This window comes from Dendrobates tinctorius, unplaced genomic scaffold (genome assembly GCF_039654945.1).
Source record: "Dendrobates tinctorius isolate UK_male_01 unplaced genomic scaffold, ASM3965494v1 ptg000338l, whole genome shotgun sequence".
Classification (NCBI taxonomy): Eukaryota; Metazoa; Chordata; class Amphibia; order Anura; family Dendrobatidae; genus Dendrobates; species Dendrobates tinctorius.
The window spans coordinates 2,394,676-2,416,922 of NW_027362004.1; the positions used below are offsets into that span (position 1 = coordinate 2,394,676).

Consider the following 22,247-nt stretch of genomic DNA (forward strand, 5'->3'; position numbering starts at 1 on the left):
TGAATCCTCTCTCTCTTCTCTAGTATTAGCTATCCCTCCAAGCTTTGTGTCATCAGCAAATTTAATCAGTTTACCCTCAATTCCTTCATCTAAATTGTTGATAAAGATGTTGAACAATACAGGGCCCAGGACAGAGCCCTGTGGTACCCCACTTGAGACATTCTTCCAACTGGATGTGCAGCCATTTACGACCACTCCTTGGGTCCGATCACTAAGCCAGTTATGAATCCACCTAACAGTTGCCTTGTCCATTCCATACTTAGTCATTTTTTCAATAAGGATTGTGTGAGATACTTTGTGAAATGCTTTGCTGGTCAAGATATACTATATCTAGCGCATTACCCTGATCCACCCAATCAGTGATTCTGTCATAGAAGGAAATTAAGTTAGTCTGACATGACTTATTAGTTACAAACCCATCCTGACTCTGTTTAATCACTTCATTCTTATCCAGGTACTTACATACATGTTGTTTAATAATTTGATCAAATTCAATATGGATATTCAAAAACATTTAACCTACTGATGTCTCAATTAATTTTACTTTTATTGGTATCTATTTTTATTTTTGAAATTTACCAGTAGCTGCTGCATTTACCACCCTAGGCTTATACACAAGTCAATAAGTCTTCCCAGTTTTTTGTGGCAAAATTAGGGCGGGTCAGCTTATACTCGGGTCGGCTTATACACGAGTATATACAGTATATTGAAATTCTTGCAAGAAAAGGGAATCGTGCACTGTATAATTTAGGATAGAAATAAAACACTCTTTGTATAACTCAATAGGACAGATAAGTATAAAGTTTGTAAAATGTTAGCTTTACTCTGAACTTTCATTATCAGGCTTTTCTCAGGGTACAGCTCACTAAATGCTTCACATCATATTTCCTCACAGTATATGAAGAGGAGAGAGGGAGCGTGTTTGTGCTGAATCATATTCCAGAACGCACACACAAAAATGTCTTCATCGATCCTGTTACTGTATTTCCGAATTTGAGATGTTAGAAAACAGTTTTTCCCCTTATATTCAATGTATAGCGTACAGTATATAAGTCAACAGAGCAGCTTATTTCTCCGAACAGGAGCTAAGAGGAAAGGCAAACTAAATATCAAGCACACAGAAACAGCATATACTGGACTATTGATTTATGCACAGTTTATTGAAAGTTTAGATATGCTTTAATAAGTATTTGCCTTAATCCTGCTTTCCTGTTCACTCCAGAAGTTCTGAGATGAATTTAGACTTTTCTTCCCTGTGTGTTTGTTTGTTTTTTTTGTTTCCCTTATCTGTAGAGGAGGAGCTTCACTACTGGGCATGAACATAAACTGCAGCAAAGATTCATCTCAGCTAAAAGTCTAGACCTTAGATCAGGAATAGGACCCATTTATAGGACATTTCATAACTTTCCCAAAATCTTATGAAAAAAATATTCCCCACAAACTGCATTGAACTACTGTATCCAATTTACTATATATTTTAGGAGTCGGTCCATTTTATTCCAACTCTGACTCCACGACTCCGAATCCACAGCCCTGGTTGGCAACCATATGAGAGCTGTGGGGGTGCCAGATGTTTCCGGTTTCTTTCAACATGATACAGGGCGTGACCGCCCTCAGAAATTAACGAAACAGCACACGGCTTCACATGAGCACTTAACCCCTTGGTCGGTCACTCCCTTTCCTGACCCTGGGATGAAACTAGCTTGCCTCACCTGGGTTCTGATAGCTGAAACTCCAAAACCTATGATGGATCATAACTTCTCAACGGAAGGTCATAGTGCAGCAGTTTTGGGGCCATTGGATCCGTCCGGGCCCCTGTTGTGCTTAGAGACCAAACATTGCTTTGCTACCTGGTTTGTACTAGCCGTTCTATGTATCTCCCATCCCTGGTATGCTGGAATGGATTGAAACCCTGGCAGGCATTTGGTCCATTCATGAGAACTTGACAATTTACCCAGTATATGGCTTGGACGTGCGATAACTCTATAATCTCCTTATTAAATTACAGCTCTCATCTGGGAAATTTGAAGCAGTTACATAGTGTGGACTCCCGGCAAGGGGTTCATCCTGCCAGGAAGGTCTTGGTAGCAGCTAGGCTGCTGAAAGTGTAAGCTTTATCACTTGGATCTGTTGAGCTGGACTACCTGCTTAGCCAGATGTCCGGTCTCTGCTTCAAACCGATAACATAGTTGATTGGCAAGAAATGAGATCTCCTTCATGTTCTTCAGAGCATATGCACATCACTGGTGGTTTTCTACTTAGGACTCGTCTCTGTAAGCCAAAACTGAAAGCTTTATCAGAGTTGTACCCATTACACTGACACTGTACAATACTGAAAGAAAAGTCTGAATAGCTGTGGCTTTCACTGACAAACTGAGTTGTTGGGAGCAGAAGTGATCAACTAATTGCCTTGTGACAGGGTGGATAAAAATCAATGATTTTTTAAAAAAATCGGATTTTTTTGATTTAAATCGGATTTTTTTTACTTAAATCGGATTTTTTTCAATAAACTGCTTTTTGAGGAAAATATTTTACCATCCAAAGGTTCTTCCATCATGAGATAAAGCTGAGTTGTTTAACTCAGTAGAATAAAGGCTGTATATGTGTAACATTCACAATGCCATGCTCTTCCAGAGGTTTCTGTAGGATTAGTGGGCAGTTTCTCTCCTATATTATCACAGACGCTCGCTTTACTTACGCAGTTCTCAAAACTGAATTTGACTCCGCAGAGGTCCCAGCCTCTTCTTCACGGCAAAAATGTTACAACATGAACAGAGTTGAGAAAAAGACCTTAATCCTATTGTTCTACAAACCTATGAATACAGAATCAACCCCTTCAGTGCCAAGTCCAAGAAGTTAGACAATATGTTTCTGATTGTTTGGAGTGGAATAGATCTGCACAACACAAGAAGAATGTGAATCTAAGTGTGAGGAGGAGGAAGGGCAAGCAGACAAGAAAATGAAAGTGAAACTTTGAGCACAATACTGCAGCATAGCCACAGACAGACAAGTCTGGATCTGTTTGTGTGTACGATCTGAGGTTTATTACATTCTTTCCTTATAATGGCAGCAGGCCGTAAAAGAGACCCAGTTTGGGAATATTTTAATGAAGCTCCTTCGCCTATCGGTAAGGCAGGCATGCGTGCAAAATGCAAACGATGCAAAAAAGAGATGCAAGGCCTGGTGGCGCGAATGAGGCAACATCATGAGAAGTGCGGTGATGAAGATGACCAAAGAAACACTTCTGAACAGGCAGGATCTTCAGGTTGGTAAACATTTTTATTGAATCCTATTTCTAAAGACTGAACTGTCATGTGTGAGAAAAATTATATTTCTTATTATTACTGCATGTTACTGTCATTTGGTACAGTTATGAAGAACAAATATTCCTTTTGGGGCAGGGGCAGTGATGTGTTGTGTACAATAAGCAGAAATTGTATAAACAATAAAATAACAGCATTGACTTTTTTTGTTTAGGGGAATTCATGGATTCTGGAAACTATCCACCTCCAAGATCACCATCATCCTGTTCTACAGTTTCAGAGTTATCCATCCAGGATAGTGCTTCATTAGCAGCAGCAGCATCATCATCAGACACCCACAGCCACATATCACCATCACCCAAAAGGAAGAAAAAAACCTTTACCTCCTGGAACCACCATAGATAGGTTTGTGATAAGAACTAGCAGATTAGAAAAAGAGTTGATTGATGAAAAAATTGCCCAGTTTATTTATGCAACAAACTCTTCTTTCCGTCTGACTGAGAACCCACATTTCATTAATATGGTTCAGTCACTGAGACCAGGATACAGTCCACCCAGCAGAGCTGATGTTGCAGGGAAACTGCTGGATCAAGTGTATGACAGAGAAATGGAGCAATGTGCAACAGCTCTGGAGGGTAAAATTGTTAACCTAAGTATTGATGGGTGGAGTAATGTCCACAATGATCCTATTGTATGTGCTTGTATAACAACAGAAGAAGGTAAAGTCTTCCTTGCACAAACAACTGATACGTCAGGAAATGCACACACAGCAGAATACTTACAAGAAGTGGCAGTAAAAGCTATAACGACATGTGAACAAAAATTCAAATGTCTAGTACGCAGTTTGGTCACTGACAATGCTGCAAACGTATCCAAGATGAGAAGAGATTTAGAAGAGCAGGGAGGGAATACAAAGCTGCTAATAACATATGGTTGCAGTGCTCATTTGCTGCACCTCTTAGCCAAAGACTTAAGTGTTCCAGAAATAAAGGCTAATGTTGTTGAAATTGCTAAATACTTCCGTAATAATCATTTTGCTGCAGCAGCTCTGAAAAGGATGGGTGGAACCGAGCTAACGCTCCCACAAGATGTTAGATGGAACTCTGTGGTGGACTGTTTTGAGCAGTATATCAAAAACTGGCCTATTCTGATGACACTTTGTGAAGAAAATCGAAATAAAATAGATGGCACTGTCACGGCCAAAATCCTCAACATTGGGCTTAAGAGAAATGTTGAACATATGCTGAGCTTCCTGAAACCCATCTCTCAAGCTTTAAACAAAATACAGAAAAATAGCTGTTTTATTGCGGATGCTGTTGAAATTTGGAAGGAACTGAGTGAACACTTAAAAACAGAACTACACATGGACAGAATTAAATTACAAGCAGTAAACAAACGAATGGGACAAGCACTGACTCCAGCTCATTTTTTGGCAAATATTGTCAATATCCAATATCAGGGTCAAAACCTAAGTGCTGAGGAAGAGGAGTTAGCTATGACATGGGTATCCAGCAATCATCCATCTTTAATGCCAACTATAATAAACTTCAGAGCTAAGGGGGAACCATTCAAGAAATATATGTTTGCTGAAGATATTTTAAGGAAGGTCACACCAGTAAACTGGTGGAAGTCACTTAAGCGCTTGGATTTAGAGACTTCAAGTAATGATTTCACTTTTAACAGCAGTAGCTTCTTCTGCAGGCGTTGAAAGAATATTCTCTTCCTTTGGACTCATTCATTCTAAATTGAGAAATCGGTTGGGACCCAATAAAGCAGGAAAGCTTGTTTTTCTTTTCCAGATTATGAATAGGAACAAAGAAGAAGATGATGATGAAGATGACGACAAGTGAGCTACAGAGGACAGCAGGGACAGTAGTATTTAAGTTTTTCATGTGTCGGCTGGGCTGACAGTCTAAGTTTCTTAAAATATATATATATTTTGTTTAGCCAAATTAGTTAACAAACATGGATGTTTGTTTAAGCAAATAACTTATGCTGTACTGTTGTTATTGTTTCAGTTGAATTAATCTATTTAAATTGTTATTAAGGTCAGGATTATTTTTCTCCTTCCTAAGTACAACAGAACAGTGGTGTCCAAATATGAATGATTAACCCATTAAACTGGGGAGAAAAAAGTAATATAAAAAGTGATTCTAAAAATCTTCATCTACTTGCATGTTAAAGTAGCAAGAACTAGTTTAGGTAGAAACTTTGATTTAAATCAAGCCTTACTGACTAGTGATTTAAATCGTGATTTAAATCAGTTAGATTTAAATCAAATCCACCCTGCCTTGTGAGATGCATTCTGAAAGTGGTGGTCACTGATGACACAGTGATTAATTAGGTATCTATCTAGCACACTGCTTAAACATCTTGGGTGCGTGTTAGAGAGGATACACATGTCTCAAGGAGTATAGCCCCCAACTTGGTGCTATAGCTGTAAATGGAGAGTGCAGGACCCCTCATTTATGGGCTGGTCAGTGAATGTGATAAATATGTAAAATTAAAATACCCGTTGGTAACATTCTTGGTTATACTCTACCTTACCATTGCTGTAAAACGATGGGTACCATTAGGCAAAATTTGCCCACAATTTTTTACATATTCAAGTATATAAACATTAGAATACTTGGGTATGTTGAGCTTGTTACATTGTGTTTTTTTCCATGGACTTCAATTTTTTTTTTTTTTCATTTATATGCCGCTTGAATCAGTCCGGCTATGTCATTTCAGGCAGGTATGCTGAAACACAGCAGCATTTCAGAGTAAAACATACCTGCCTAAAATGATAGAGCCAGTGTTAGATTCATGCAGCCTGAGTTTCAGCATGAATCGGAGCCTGGCTGCACAATTGCAGCCAAGTATGTGTGTCTCATGTGTGTAAGGCTGCTTTTACACTTACCGCTGTTTTTGCGGGCCGTATCACCGCAATTTTTACTGTGCGCCGCAAAAAATCTTGCGGATCGCCTTTTTATATTTTTCCAGTACTATTGAAGTAGTATTTGGGGGGGGGACGGGACGGTGTTCACAAAACCGGAAGTCACGGTGCGCCTCAAAAACAAACTTCCGTTTGTTTTTGCGGCCCCATTGAATTACAGTGGGGGCCATGTCCGTACGCCGTATAAAAGATCGAGCAAACGCACCGAGGAATTTTTGCGGGACGATTTTGCAGCCCCATAGAAATCTATTGGGGCCGCAAAATCGGCCCGCAATATCACGGGAAATGTAAAAGCTGCCTAACTGGGGCAGGGAGAAGCCATCCGGGCGCCGTTTTCTCTGAAATATTGCAGCATTTCAGAGCAAAATGTACCTGACCGCAGTTGCGCAGTTAGTAACTGGTTCCATTTTAATAGTTTTCTTTAGTTTCCAGCTTTTTGCTTTGGAGACCGACCACTTCTGCTTGACAGTAGAATATGCACAGTGCTTATAGGCTTTTTTTCTATTGAGCTTGTAAGCACTTATGACATTGATCAGGATAGCTTGAGCAAGCTGTTGCCTTTTTAATCCTGGCCAGCATTAGAGCAGTGCTTGCAAGCTATACAGCCGTTCTCGGTCTAAGCAGCTAGCAGTAAAGAAAAGTGTTAACTCAAGAACAGATGCAAATATTAATGAGCAGTAAATTGCAAAAGTACTTGTGACAAGCACCACACCACAATATCTATCCAGTGTCTGTTCGTTGCTCTAGACTCGTGGCATTAACAAGATTGACGAAGAAAGTGATTTCATAAAAGGTCTGAACAGAAGTGAGCAGGAATTTCAATCAAGAATGAAAAACATTTTTAAAAAGGTTAGTAAGTACATCATTTTTTTTTCTTTTTTATAATTTCTATCGCTTTTAAAATGTCATACTTTCAGTTTTAGAAAGATTCTGTCCTTTCCTAGAAATATACCAGAAACTTTAATCAGTGCTTTCTCCATTGGACTTTCATACCCATGAATGAAGTAATACAGCACGCCAATAGGTTTGAATGGAGCCATGAGGCGTGTATAATTTACCTGGTTCCAGCGCCATAAATGTGCTTGCTTGCTTACTGCTCAGGACACCGTCTGCTCAGTGTGAAAGTTTAATCCATAAAGGGGTTTTTCTCATGAACAAAGTACATTGTAATTAATAGATCATGCAATAAAAATAAGTTCCACAATTGGTTGTGTTTAAAAAAAATAAATAAATAAATAAATAATAAAATCCTGTGCTAAGATATCTTGCAAATGTGCCCCTGCTGTGTACTGTGTAATGGCTGGGTTTCACCATACAGGAACATGGTCTGATCATACCACATCTCCTGGGCAAAGGAGGAAGCAAAAGAGAGGATTCAGGCAAAACAGCATGGGATTACAGCTTATTCTTTTTCGTGAAGCAAAACATTTCACTTCCTGTTTTTAAGTAATGTTTTAACTCAAAGAAAAAATCAGCTATGATGTCTATGTACTCTCTTTTGCATCCTCCATTGGCTAGAAGCTGTGGTATGATCAGACAATGTTCCTGCCTTGTCAGGCACAACCATTACACAGTATACAGCAGGGAAATATTTAGAAGATTATCTCAGCATAGCAGCAATTTTTTTAACCCCTTAGTGACGGCCAATTTTGACCTTTATGACCAAGCCAATTTTTACATTTCTGACCACTGTCACTTTATGTGGTAATAACTCTGGAACGCTTCAATGGATCCCACTGATCCTGATTTTTTTTCGGGACATATTGTACTTCATGATAGTGGTAAAAATTTTTTCGATACGACTTGCGTTTATTTATGGAAAAAAAACAAATAATTTAGAAAACGTATCAATTTTCAAACTTTAACATTTTGTGCCCTTAACCCCTTTCTGACTGCTGACGGGATAGTATGCAGCGGTCAGACTCCCCTGCTTTGAGGTGGACTCCGGCGGTGAGCCCACCTCAAAGCCGCGACATGTCAGCTGTTATGAACAGCTGACATGTGCCCGCGATAGCGGCGTCACCATCCGCCCGCGTCTATTAACTAGTTAAATCACGCTGTCAAGCGCTGACAGCAGGCATTTAACTACCGCTTCCGGCCGCCGGGCTGGAAGTGAGCGCATCGCCGACCCCGCCATGTGATCGTGGGTTGGCGACGCGTTGCCATTGTTGTGGATTTTTTGGCTGGGTGAATTTACCCCTGTGCGTACTGTGGCCTGTCCTAATTAGACAGAGTCTTATTGAGCGCTCAAAGGAAAAGAGGAAGCTACACTTGGTTAGCAACAGCTCATTCCAGCAGAACTCTGGAAACTATTGAATATACTTGGTTTTATCACCTGTACAGAAAGGAGTGGTTACTCATTAACATAAAGGCTTTACTTCTTATCTAATTGGTCAGTTTAAATACATGAACATATATGGGTGTCCGACCTGGGGTTACTTAGACACCACGTGATTTACTGTCCGGAGTCTTGCACTCGTCAGCAAGTCTCCAATATCGGCTGGACCATCTGGCCTTACTTGCTCATTCCCTATGTCTGCTAGATATTTCTCAGGTCAGAAGATAATGCTATCATGAGATGACTGGGTAGCAGGTCAACTTCCACCTACTAGTTATAAGGTTCAAACTGTGAATATGTATCTGTATGCATATGGCTATATAAGAATACATGAGTATATGGAGTATATAGCCTATAGCAGGCAAGTGAGATCTATATGAAATACATATATATTTCCATAACACCTTGACAACCAGAGGTCTCATTGAGACCTCTATGGTTGTTGCAGGCACATTGCTGTGAGCGCCGCCCGGTGGTTGGCGCTCAAAGCAATGCAGTAAATCTGCTACATATGGGCGATCTGCTCATCGCCCATATGTAGCAGAACCGAATGAGTTGTGCATGCTTCTAGCCTCCTATGGAGGCTATTGAAGCATGCTAAAAGTAAAAAAAAAAAAAAATTAAAAGTTCAAATTACCCTCCTTTTCGCCCCAATCAAAATAAAATAAGAAAAAAAAATCACACATACACATATTGGGTATCGCCGAGTTCAGAATCGCCCGATCTATGAATAATAAAAAAAAAAAAAGCAATAACCCGATCGCTAAATTGCGTAGCGAGAAAAAAATTTCAAAACGCCAGAATTACGTTTTGGTCACCACGACATTGTATTAAAATGCAATAACGGGCGATCATAAGACCGTAGCTGCACAAAATTGGTATCATTAAAAACGTCACCTTGGCCCGCAAAAAATAAGCCCTCACCCGACCCCAGATCACGAAAAATGGAGACGCTACGGGTCTTGGAAAATTGCATTTTTTTTTTTTTTAGCAAACTTTGGAAATGTTTTTCAACACTTAGATAAAAGAGAACATAGACATGTTTGGTGTCTATGAACTCGTAATGACCTGGATAATCATAATAGTAGGTCAGTTTTAGCATTTAGTGAGCCTAGCAAAAAAGCCAACCAAAAACAAGTGTGGGATTGCCCGTTTTTTTGCAATTTCACCACACTTGGATTTTTTTTCCCGTTTTCGAGTACACCACATGCTAAAACCAATGATGTTGTTCAAAAGTACAACTCTTCCCACAAAAAATAGGCCCTCATATGGCCATAGTGACGGAAAAATAAAAAAGTTATGATTCTGGAAAGAAGGGGAGTGAAAAACGAAAAATCGACAAAAGCTCCGGTCATGAAGGGGTTAAATCAGCGTGGTGTCACACAAAATAGTTCATAACTATCATTTACCTTATGTCTACTTTACATCATCAGAATTTTGGAAACATAATTTCTTTTTCACCTCATTGGGGGACACAGGACCATGGGTGTTATGCTGCTGCCACTAGGAGGCTGACACTAAGTGAATACAAAAAGATTAGCTCCTCCTCTGCAGTATACACCCACACGCTGGCTTCAGCCGAACTAGTTCATGCTTAGTGTCTGTAGGAGGCAAATGGGTCTAGTCTTCAGACCACAATTTTTTTTATTTTATTTTTCAATTTTTATCTTTTTACTTTTTCAAGGATTACAGGGTTGACAGATCCCTTCAGGGTTCCTATCTCCCCAAACCAACAACAGGCAGGAACGTGGAGTGTCACCTCCACGTACCCCCTCCTGCACCGTTGTAAAGTATGCCTGAGCTTTATTTTAGTGGCGAAGGGTCCCTTCTGGGCACCGCTCTCCCCACACCAACAGATGGGAACATGGAGTGTCGCCTCCTTGTACCCCCTTCTGCAGCCAGGCTTATTACAGCCGGACCAATAGCCCTGTCCCAGCCCGGGGGAATTAACCTCTAGGATGTACTGAGGCACTGATGGCATCCATGCGCCCCCACTGCATCACCACTGACAAACACCTTTAAGTGGATGGATTGTTCCTTCACTGTCCACCCTGCAGCAGCTAACTTGGTTGCAGAGCAGTCCGGGCAGAAGAATGGGTCCTGCGCTTCAGCTTCTATGGCGGGTAAGTGTGGCTTGGATCCTGTGCAGGAGGGCTCCTGTAGCGCACGCCACAATCCCTGCTAGATAGACACCCCCCCCGGTCGCGAACCGGCCGGCACAGAAAACAGCCTGCGGCTTCGGTATGTGCTAGGTCGCAACTCAGAAGCTCCTCCCACTGCATTGTGTTGCGCCATCGGCTCCGCCCATGCACTTGGCACTTCTCGCTCAAGACGAGACTGCTTCTGCTATTCCTGGCAGCCATTTTTCTTACCGTCCACGCTTCTGCACGTGTAGCACGGTGATTCTTCCCTGGCTGCATTTTCACTCCGGACATCCTACATCATCCAGCCGGATTTCTACTGGAGAGGCCTGTGCAGAGGAGCGCAGGGCACTGGGAGGTCTGTCCCCCAGGACCTGGGTAAGCGCTGAGCTGCGATATGGATAGGCATCTCTTTGGCACTTCTCTGCAGTATTTCACTGGGAATTGGCCACGATTCTCTCTATTGGAGCATTTAGCAGACTCAGGACATACCATGTCACTGTCTCCAAGAGGGCTAACAAAAGTGTTTTTCACATCATGTACCACCTGTCAGACTTCGTTGCCACGGAGACAGAGTACACCACTCTGCATGGCCTGTGATCCCGAATGCGCTCAGGAGCCCTCCGCCACAACCTACCCCAGTGTACCTAGCCCCCTGAGTGGGTTTCTTCACTCACGCAGTTCATGGCGTTACTAGCTAAAGCAATTGAGTACCTTCAAGATCCCTCCATGGGTCGGGGCATTCGTCTGCTTGTCTACCATCGGGAACCGTGGGCCTGCAGGGGACGTTCTCAGTCAAAAGCTACACGGGCATCTAGAAAACAAATCCATAGCTCGATTACCGGGCCCTCTCGCGCCTCTGCATCCATGCACTCCGTTTCTCGCTCCCTCCTCACCAGGGATTCGCAGCGAACAGTACTGAGTACTAGTCTGACAGACTCCTCGACCTGGATTCGCTGGACTAACGACAGTGGATACTCTTATTGAGGCCGTCAACCAAACTTTGAAGGTTGACGAGGACTTTCTGCCCCGGATCACGCGGTTACCTTCAAGAAAATCAAACGTCCTCATAAGGTGTTCGCCAACCATCCCGAGTTTCAGGACATAGTTCGGCGGCATAGAGGGTGGCAGGACAAATGCTTCACAGGTCAGAAGCCTGGTAGCTGGATCTCTTGCACTTGGCACTTTACAGGTACTCCTTGTCATTCACTTCCATTCGTTTAGCTTGTTCATGACTTATTGACTTTCACTTGTATGTGGCAAATCTCTTCATTGTAAGGTGCGTATATACTGGCTGGTTTTGTCATGCACTGGTCATTTTTTTACATAGGTTTTGATTATATCCATTTGGGATGTTACTAATTCATTACAAATATTTACACTTTATTTATGAATTAGTCCTGATTTTTTTTTTTTTCCCATCCCTTATATAACCTATCATTTTCAATGAAGGTTTTTTCCATCTCACTTGAGTTCATCTGAATACTCTGTGCATATGATTGTTGGTACCCACCTTTTGTGATTCCTTGCTCCCATACTCTTTTCATGTTCCTGAAGCTTGACCCATATCATTTTATCATTTTTTTTTTAACCTTTTGTGTCAAACATTAATAAAGATTTAATTTGAAACTTTATGCCTTGATTTATCGTCTTACCTCTATAAGACTTATTTTGTGAGCAGATGTTTTTTGCCTTACCCTCTATAAGACTGTTAATATGTGGTCGCCTTCTCCTGTTTCATCATGCCTGGCTCTCTGTCGTTCACGACGAATGGTTCAGTGATCTGGTGTCTTCCAGATACAAAATAGAATTTTCTTCCTGTCCGCCGGCACGGTTCTTCCTTTTACCGAGCCATCAATTTGCTTCGCCAAGATGGGGTCGTTATTCTGGTCCCAGAAAACGAGAGGTTTGAGGGGTTCTACTCAAACCTATTCATGGTCCTTAAGAAGGATGGACTGGTGCGGCCCATGCTGGACCTAAAACTCCTAAACAAGTTTGTCAACGTCCGACACTTAAGAATAAAGTCCCTCCATTCTGTCATCACCTCGATGGAGAAGAGGGAGTTACTAGCACCTATTGACATCCGGGATGCGTATTTTCATATCCCGATTCCCCACCACCACCACCAGAAGTTCCAGCACTTCACTGTTCGCGAGGAACATTTCCAGTTCACAGCCTTGCCCTTCGGCCTCGCCACCGCTTCCAGAGTGTTCATGAAGGTCATGGCAGCCTTCATGTCCATTCTACACTCTCGGGGCATGGTAGTGTTGCCTTACCTAGACGACCTTCTAATCAAGGGACAGTGCTTCCAAGCCTGCGCGGAGTGCGTGCGTATCACTTTGGATACTCTTTCTTGCCAGGGCTGGATGATAAACTTTAAAAAAAAAAAAAGTCTTCCCCTGTTCTAGCTCAGCAGATATCCTTTTTAGGGATGATCCTGGACACCTCCTGAGGGTTGGTGATTCTACCTCGAGACAAGGTCTTAGTCCTTCAACAGGGAGCCTGGGCACTTTGTCGCCTGTCTCCTCATTCCATCTGATTCCGCATGGGGGTCCTGGGCAAAATGTTAGCAGCGATGGAAGCTGTTCCCTTCGCCCAGATTCACCTCCGTCCTCTGCAGAATGCGCTTCTGGCAGCCTGGGACAGGAACCCGTTCTCCCTAGACCGGCTATGCCGCTTGTCCCCGCGGATTAAGCAGGCGCTCAGGTGGTGAACATTGTAGTTTTCTCTCACCCAGGGGAAATTTTCTCCCCGTTCAATGGCTGGTGGTCACTATTGATGCCAGCTTTCTCAGCTGGGGAGCTGTCTTCCGTCACCACACTGCCCAAGGGTGTTTGTCACCCCGAGAGTCGCACCGAGAGTCGCACCGTCCTGGAGATTCATGGTTATGCCTGCGGCGGTTCCATCATCTCCTGGCGGGTTGTCCTATCCAAATTCAATCGGACAGCGCCTTGTCCGTGGCATATATCAACCATCAAGGAGGCACCCACAGCAGGGCGGCAATGCACGAGGTGGAGCACATCTTTCGCTGAGCAGAGAGAAATCACTCAGTCATGTCAGCAGTTCACATCCCGGGCGTGGCAGTATTTCTCAGCCGTCAGTGTTTCACCTAGGGAGAGTGGTTACTTCATCCGAAGGTCTTCCAACAGATCGGTCATCGCTGGGGGACTCCGGACGTGGATCTGATGGCATCAAGATTAAACGCCAAGGTGCCAGAGTTCATAGCTCGGTCCCTGGATCCAGAAGCCATTGGGGAGGATGCACTGGGTTTCCCGTTGTGTCAGTTTCATCTTCCGTACGTGTTTCCCCCACTTTCTTTACTTCCGAGGGTCATAGGGAAGATCAAGGTGGAGGGGATCCTAGCCGGTCCCGACTAGCCACGTCGGGCATGGTACGCAGAGTTGGTGCAACTTGTTGTCGGCATTCCCTGGCGACTACCGGATTGACCAGATTTGCTCTTCCAGGGCCTGATTTTCCACCAGAACTCGTTACACATCTATCACCGCACCTGGAAAGCTTTTTTTGTATGGTGCAGAGACCGTGGTCGTCGTCCTCTCGTCTTTTTCCATCCCCCACTATTTTGGAGTTTCTTCAGACCTGCCTGGACTCAGGCCTAGCGCTTAGCTCCCTCAAACATCCGATCTCTGCCTTTATAAGTTTTGTTCCAGCGCAGGATCGCTTCCAAGCCGCAGGTGAAGACCTTCATTCAAGGGGTCTCCCATGTGGTACCTCCCTATAGAACGCATTTGGATGCCTGGGGCCTTAACTTGGTCCTGGGTGTTCTACAGGAGGACTCCCTTCGAACTGCTGCAGACCGTTTGGCTAACCCAACTTTCATGGAAGGTTGCCTTCCTAGTCACGGTAACGTCAATCAGGTGGGTTTCAGAGCTAGTCGCCAAGTCTTGTTGAGCTCCTTTCCTAATTTTCCACCAGTACAAGGTGGTTCTCAAGCTGTCCCCATCTTTCTTGCCCAAGGTGGTCTCTTCCTTCCACCTTAATGAGGTCATTGTCCTGCCCTTGTTTTGCCCAGAAACATTACACCTTGTTGAGAGGGCTCTTCACACTCTGGATCTGGTGAGAGCTCTCAGAAGGTGCGTCTAGTGGATGGCGTCCTTCCATAAGTCGGATGACTTATTCGTTCTTCCTGAGGGTCACAGTAAGGGACTAGCCGCTTCAAAATCCACAATAGCCAGGTGGATACGCTCGGCTATTCAGGAGTCCCACTGTGTCAGAGCCAAGCCTATCCCAGCGGGGATTAGGGCACATTCCACTCTGTCGGTGGGCACTTCTTGGGCCATTCGGCACCAGGCGTTAGCTGAACAGGTTTTCAAGTCTGCGACTTGGTCCAGTCTGGCATACATTCTCAAAGCACTACAATATTCACATTCATGCTTCCGCAGATGCAGGTTTGGGCGGGAGGATCTCTCGGGCGGCGGTAACGCATCTCTAGACAGTTGGTACGTAGGGTTCGATCTGCTATGTCAGTTCCTCACCCAAGGACTGCTTTAGCACGTCCCATGGCCCTGTGTCCTCCAGTGAGGTGAAGGAGAAACAGGGATTTTTGTGTACTCACCATAAAATCCTTTTCTCCGAGCCACTCACTGGGGGACACAGCACCCGCCCTGTTAGGCTGATGGGTTGGCTTGTTCTTTACTTTGACGTGTTGTACCCTTATTTGATGTGTATGATCTACTGCTTTGTCACTGAACTTTTTTCAACTGGAGCCAGCGTGTGGGTGTATACTGCAGAGGAGGAGCTAATCATTTTTGTATTCACTTAGTGTCAGCCTCCTAGTGGCAGCAGCATAACACCCATGGTCTTGTGGCTCGGAGAAAAGGATTTTACGGTGAGTACACAATTTTTTTTTTTTTTTTTTTTTTTTATATCACATTTAAAGAGACTTTGAGGGGTCTATATGACAGAAAATACCCATAAGTGACACAATTATAACATCTGCACCCATCAAGGTGTTCAAATCCACATTTAGTAAGTTTACTAACCCTTTAGTCTCTTCACAAGAACTGAAGCAATATGGAAGGAAAACATTAACATTTAACTCACAAAAACATTTACTTTAGACCCAAACTTTATTTTCACAAGGATAACGAGAGAAAATGGACCACAAAATTTGCTGTGCAATTTCTCCTGAGTACCCCAATACCCAGTATGTGGGGGAAAAGCCACTGTTTGCACGCACGGCAGGGCTTGGAAGGGAAGAAACGCCATTTGACGTTTTGAACGCAAAATTTGGTGCAATAGAGCGAATGCCATGTCGTGTTTGGGGAGCCCCTGACGTGACTTTTGAACCCACAGGTGCAACACAATTTGATAACAATAGGTTGTCATATTGAATGGTGTCATTGCTGCATCGGGTGCTCGGGTATGCACCAAATATCGTGGGTGCTCGAGTGACAAGCTCAAGTCCATTCCCCACGTTTCGTGGCTCTTAGCACAAAAAAAGGGGATCCGTGATGCTCCATGCATAACCGACGCAGACTGAAATAGCAAGCACTGTCGCTCAAAACATAATTTTCCAGGACGTCCCTCCTGACAGCACCAGGGAGGACGTCACTCGCCTCCTTGCAGGGACAGGAAGTGCACACAAGAGGTTAAAAACAGTCTCCACCCCCTTTCCCTCAGTGTTTCTTCCTGTCCCTGCACGGAGGGATGCACAAGAGGAGTCGGCTTACCGGAGGGGTCCAGGGGATCGGGCGGCCCTGTCAATCCTTCCTCCTGTGAAGCGGCCCCGGCGCTGAAACCCTCCTGGCTTGGGGTCCCTCAGCCACAGAGACCAGGGAAGGACGAGCCCCCTACGACGCCGGAGCAGAGCGCGTTATCAGCGAGACAGGCAGCACCCTCCTGTCCTGACCTCGCAGAGGCTGTCAACAGCGATGGAGAACCAGGGCAGAATCGACCCGGATGGGGAAAAGGCACAACCGACAGCTCCCGTTCCCACGACCAAACAGGCGGAGAAAGACCCAGGGAAGCCCAATAAGTGTCCCGTATGCAGAGTTAAGCTCCCCATCAAGCACAAGAAGTTGCTGTGTGACACTTGTACAGCCAAAGTAATGAAAGGCGAACAGCCGTCCCTCCTATCGTAGATGAGATCGCTGATTCGAGAGGAGGTTCAGGCTTCCGTGGCCACCTTGTCCCAGTCACAGCCAGCCAGTCCAGGCCCCAGTGCTAAGTGAACCAGACAGGAGATGGAGCTTAGTTCGGAGGAAGATTCTCCTTGGAGTCGGATCAGGAAGAAGGCGAGCTGGGCACTAGCGAACCGGAGTATGGGAAAAGATACCTCTTTTCCTCGGATGATACAGACAATCTGGTTCAGGCGGTCAGATACACTGTGCAGATTGAGGAGGTCCAGAAACCTCAGTCCAGGCAGGACATGATGTTCGGGGGCCTTAGGGCGCAGAGGAAAGTAGTATTTCCAGTGAACGACCATGTGCAAGCTATGGTCCTGGAGGAATGGGAGGAGGCGGAAAAACATCTCGTGATATCCCGGGACTTTAAGAGATGGCTCCCCTTCAACCCCGAGGACATTAAAGAATGGGAGGTAGTTCCCAAAATTGATGTCCCTGTGGCAAAAGTAGCCAAGAAAACAACGATCCCCTTTGAGGACGCGTCTAGTCTGAGGGACCCCATGGATAGGAAGGCGGATAACCTACTAAGGCGGGCCTGGGAAACAGCAGCCTTAATTAAAACAAACGTAGCAGCTACTTCGGTAGCAAGGTCTATGTGTTTATGGTTGGGCCGGTTAGAGGAACATTTAACAAAACCCCAAGGGAGGAAATTATAGATTCTCTTCCGATCATGCAGTCAGCCACAGCCTTCCTAGCCGATGCTTCGGCGGAATCTGTTAGAATTTCCGCCTGGAGTGGCTCTTTGTCAAATTCGGCACCCAGAGCCATCTGGTTAAAGACCTGGAAGGGTGACGGAGCCTCTAAAAACAAGTTCTGTGCCCTTCCCTTCTCTGGGTTAAAAGTCTTTGGCCCAGCATTGGATGATATATTAGAAAAAGCATCTGATGTAAAGAAAGGGTTCCCTGAGGAAAAGAATCCTAGGGACCAGCCCTTTCGTAGACCCGGGGGATATAGAAGGCAGCAGTACTATAGGTACCAGGGGAGCTCTCAGAGGGGTTCCTACGGTAGCACCCACTCTAGAGCTGGAAGATCTAGAGCCCCCCCCCCTTCTGGATCACGTACTAGATCCAGGAGAACATGACTATACCAACATAGGGGGTCGACTCAGAGAATTCAGTTCCCAGTGGTCTCAGATCACAAAAAATCAGTGGGTACTGAGGACAATAGCAGAGGGTTACCAAATAGAATTTTCATACCCTCCCCCCGAAAGGTCCATTTCTCCCCGCAGAATAAAAGACTACTCCCAGATGTGGGTCGACGTGACAGAACTGGCAAACTTAGGGGTGGTAATTCCTGTTCCCCGGGCAGAAATTGGGGCGGGCCACTATTCATCCCTATTTGCCATCGCGAAGCCAACCGGAGAATCCCGTACCATTATAAATCTGAAACCCTTAAATGCCTGGGTCACGTACAAAAAATTCCGAATGGAGTCAATCAGATCCACAGTCCATCTGATAGACAAGAATGCCCTGATGTGTACCCTGGACCTGAAAAGTGCCTACTATCAGGTGCCAATTCACCCAATGTCACAGAGATTCCTGAGGTTTGCAGTAAGACTTCAGAATCGGACCTGCCACTTTCAATTTCAGTGTCTTCCCTTTGGTCTGGCCTCGGCGCCTCGAGTCTTTACGAAGCTAATTTCGGAAGTGGTGGCGTTCCTAAGAAATCGTGGAATAATCATTCCATACCTAGATGACTTCCTCCTGGTGGCGAGAATGGCAGAAGAACTACGGCGACACAAGGAGAAGACAATAGAGGTTCTAGAGTTTCTGGGCTGGATCATAAACAAAGAAATATCGAACCTAGTACCAGAAAGAAGAAAGATTTTTTTTTTTGGGGGGGGGGTCCTACTGGACTCCAGAAGCAGAACTTCCTTCTTACCACCAGAAAAACAGACAAGGATACGGGACAGCGTGAAGGAACTTCAAAAAGGCCGCGTTTCCATCAGAATAGCCATGCGCGCTCTGGGCCTCATGACATCCTGCATCCCTTGTGTCCGATGGGCACAGTTCCATGCGAGAACCCTTCAAAAAGAAGTACTGGCCGCCTGGGATCGTCACCAGACCTCCCTAGACAAGAAAATGGCCTTGTCTCCAGAAGTAAAAAGATCCCTGGTGTGGTGGATGCAGCGACAAAACCTAAGGAAAGGTGTCCCCTGGATCACCTCCCCCTGCGTCATAATCACTACAGACGACAGCAAATGGGGCTGGGGGGCTCATCTAGAAGGCAGAATTCTTCAGGGAAAATGGCCGGCAAACATGCGGTCCACCTCCTCCAACTACAAGGAACTTTACGCCACATGGGAGGGCCTAAGAAGAAATCAGGACAAACTAAGAAATCAACACGTAAAGATTCTATCGGACAATGTGACGGCGGTATCCTTCCTCTGGCATCAAGGAGGAACAAGGCATTGGGCACTCCAGGACCTGGCAAAAAAGATCTTTTTCTGGGCAGAAAATACGGTTCTGTCAGTAACAGCCGTCCATCTCGAAGGCTCGCAAAACACAGTGGCAGATTATTTAAGCAGGCAGAAGATCTGTCCCACGGAGTGGGAGCTGAACACAGAGATCTTTCAGAACTTATGCCAGCGCTGGGGAAGACCGCAAATAGACCTCTTCGCAACCAGAAAGAATACGAAGACATACAGGTTTTTCTCTCTAAATCCGTTGGACAATCCAGAAGGGGTAGACGCCCTAAGCCAGAAGTGGGGACAGACTCTCGCATATGCATTTCCCCCGATAGCTCTCATTCCAGCCATCCTCAGGAAGATTCAGGAGGATCAGGCAAGAGTGCTACTGATAGCACCTTATTGGCCGAAAAGGAGCTGGTTTCCATCCTGGGGATTATGGCAGAAGATCGACAACTCCTGCTTCCACAGAGGGAAGACATCATTCACCGGGGCCGGTGCTTCACCAAGATCCAGGGAGACGTCACCTGTCAGCCTGGATCCTGAACGGCAGATCCTGAGGGCTCGAGGCCTGTCAGACCAGGTCATATCGACCATTCAGTCCAGCAGAAAACCCGTAACTTCTGCGATATACCACAAAATTTGGAAAAGATTCGGTCTGGATTGTGGCAGGCCCGACTCAGCGGAAGGAAAGCCAGACATCCCAAAGATACTGGATTTCCTTCAGGCAGGCTTTAATAAAGGACTTAGGCCTAGCACGCTGAAGGTCCAGATCTCGGCATTAAGCGCCTTTCTTGACTACCCCTTGGCCTCCCATCCCTGGGTAATAAGATTTATCAGGGCAACTCAGAGGTTACGTCCCACAGTCAGGAGGTCAATCCCCCCATGGGATCTTAGTCTTGTCCTGTGGTCCCTTTGCTCAGATCCCTTTATCCAGAGTCAGGAGATGCCCATCTCACATCGAAACATGAAGGTAGCATTCTTAGTGGCGATCACCACTGCAAAACGGATAAGTGAGATACAGGCGCTATCTATCCGAGACCCATATCTCTGAATCTGGGAGGATCGAATAATCATGAGATTAGACCTCACCTTTTTGCCCAAAGTTGCGTCAGTCCAAAACTTAAACCAGGAAATAATTTTACCTTCCTTTTTTGAGAACCCCTCAAATGACAAAGGGCCCTGCACGAATTAGATGTATGGCAGGCAGTTATTGATTACATCGGGGCCACGCAGGGTTGGAGACAGGACCATAACCTATTTCTACTCTTTGGGGGGAAAAACAACGGGAGAAAAGCCTCAAAAGCCTCCATCGCGAGATGGATAACATCGCTAATCAGTTTAGCCTATGTCTCTCAGGGGGTTCCTCCCCCAGAAGGGTTAAAAGCTCACTCAACACGAGCTTTATCAGTTCCCTGGGCGGAAAGAGCAGGGGCTTCAGTAAACCAAATCTGTAGGGCTGCAACCTGGTCCAGGTTGGACACATTCTGTAAGCATTACAAATTAGATGTGTTATCTAACCAACAGACTGCTTTCGGGAGAATAGTTCTCCAGGCAGTCATCCCACCCTAAGGGGATACTTTGGTACTCTCCCTGGTGCTGTCAGGAGGGACAGGATGCCTGGAAAATAGGCATTAGACCTACCGGTAATTATGTTTCCAGGAGTCCATCCTGACAGCACGGATAGTTCCCTTCCCGAATTAATGATGTCATATGTCATAATATGTTTCTGTAAATAAAGTGTTCAGTTGCATCGTCCACAGTGTGGTACTTGGAAAAACACTGAGGGAATGGGTGTGGAGACTGGTTATAACCTCTTGTGTGCTCTTCCTGTCCCTGCAAGGAGGCGAGGGACGTCCTCCCTGGTGCTGTCAGGATGGACTCCTGGAAACATAATTACCGGTAGGTCTAATGCCTATTTTTTTTAAATTTTTTTCCATTCTTTGCAGTTGGGGGGGGGGGGGGGGTCCAAAGTTAAAATTTCGGAGGTCGGCGTTACAAAAAAGTGTCTTTTTATAGACCATATAGCAATCTCTTAATGGTGTCAATCATTTTACATTACAAAAATACATTTAGGTGCATACAATTTTTCATTATAGTCAATAGGATCCATATGTGCAAATAGTGCAAAATGTGCTGTTCGCTTGTCACAATCTTTATGCTCCATCTCTATAGTATTTGTGATTGCTCATTAATCATAATAATACAGTACTACAGTGTCTCATCTAATCCCTTTAGTTTACATACCACCACATGGAGGATGCCATGAACACTGAAAACGCTGTATCTGGCGTTCCCATAGCTCTACTGCGCATGTGCTATGAGTCAACAGCTCTGTCATGTTTAGCCAGCCAATAGGAGAGCGTGTGTGGCATTTTCCTTCTCTGCACAGGCGCTTTGGTGTATTCATCACTTCAAAAACGCCATATTAGCGGGGCGTGGCTATGCCGTGAACGGGAGAGGACGCTGATGAAGAGAGCTCATAATCCTGATAAATCCTGGTACATGGACCCCCTTCTGGCGACTTACTTGTAGCTGCCTTGACCACCCTGGACACCAGGACCCCCCTGAGCACTCTGTGGCAGGTTGGAGGACGGCTTCTGGAGCGGGCTGCGGGGAGATAGGAGCGGGCGGCAGGTTCCCCCACGAGGCGGCGGCCATTTTGGACACGCAGCTCAGCTGCTGAGAGCTGCAGCGCCGACTTCTGTTGCTGCACCGCCGCCGGGCAGTGAAGAAAACCGGCTGTTACATTGAGCGAGCGCGTGATGAGTGCCCTGGAAAAACGGGCCCCGCGTGGTATCCCTCTCCACCTACCCGCTCACTGTGCCGGCTGGCGCCATCATTGGGGGAGGCTCTGTGCACCCTCCCCCCCCCACTGCAGCTGCCTCTGCGGGACCCCCCCTCCCTCCCCGGGCCATAAAGATCTAGGCTGTACCTGGCTGCCCTCCTTGTTATCCCTCAGACATCTCTCTGTAGCCAGCCCCATAATTAACTATTGCCTGACCCGCTGTGACCTC

The 22,247-nt window shown here is 45.3% G+C and overlaps 1 protein-coding gene across 4 annotated transcripts in view; it reads left to right on the forward strand.

The window, feature by feature from the left end:
• Window positions 1-22,247, forward strand: part of LOC141074858 (uncharacterized) — a 120,701-nt gene that overhangs the window by 32,611 nt on the left and 65,843 nt on the right. For 2 of the 4 annotated variants that reach the window (XM_073562127.1, XM_073562124.1), the window contains exon 2: window positions 6,949-7,050. The exons of the other annotated variants lie outside the window; for them this stretch is intronic. In XM_073562127.1, the coding sequence (XP_073418228.1) occupies window positions 7,030-7,050 (21 nt within the window). In that variant the 5' untranslated portion in view covers window positions 6,949-7,029. The remainder of the gene's footprint in view (window positions 1-6,948; window positions 7,051-22,247) is intronic. 4 annotated transcript variants of the gene reach the window in all.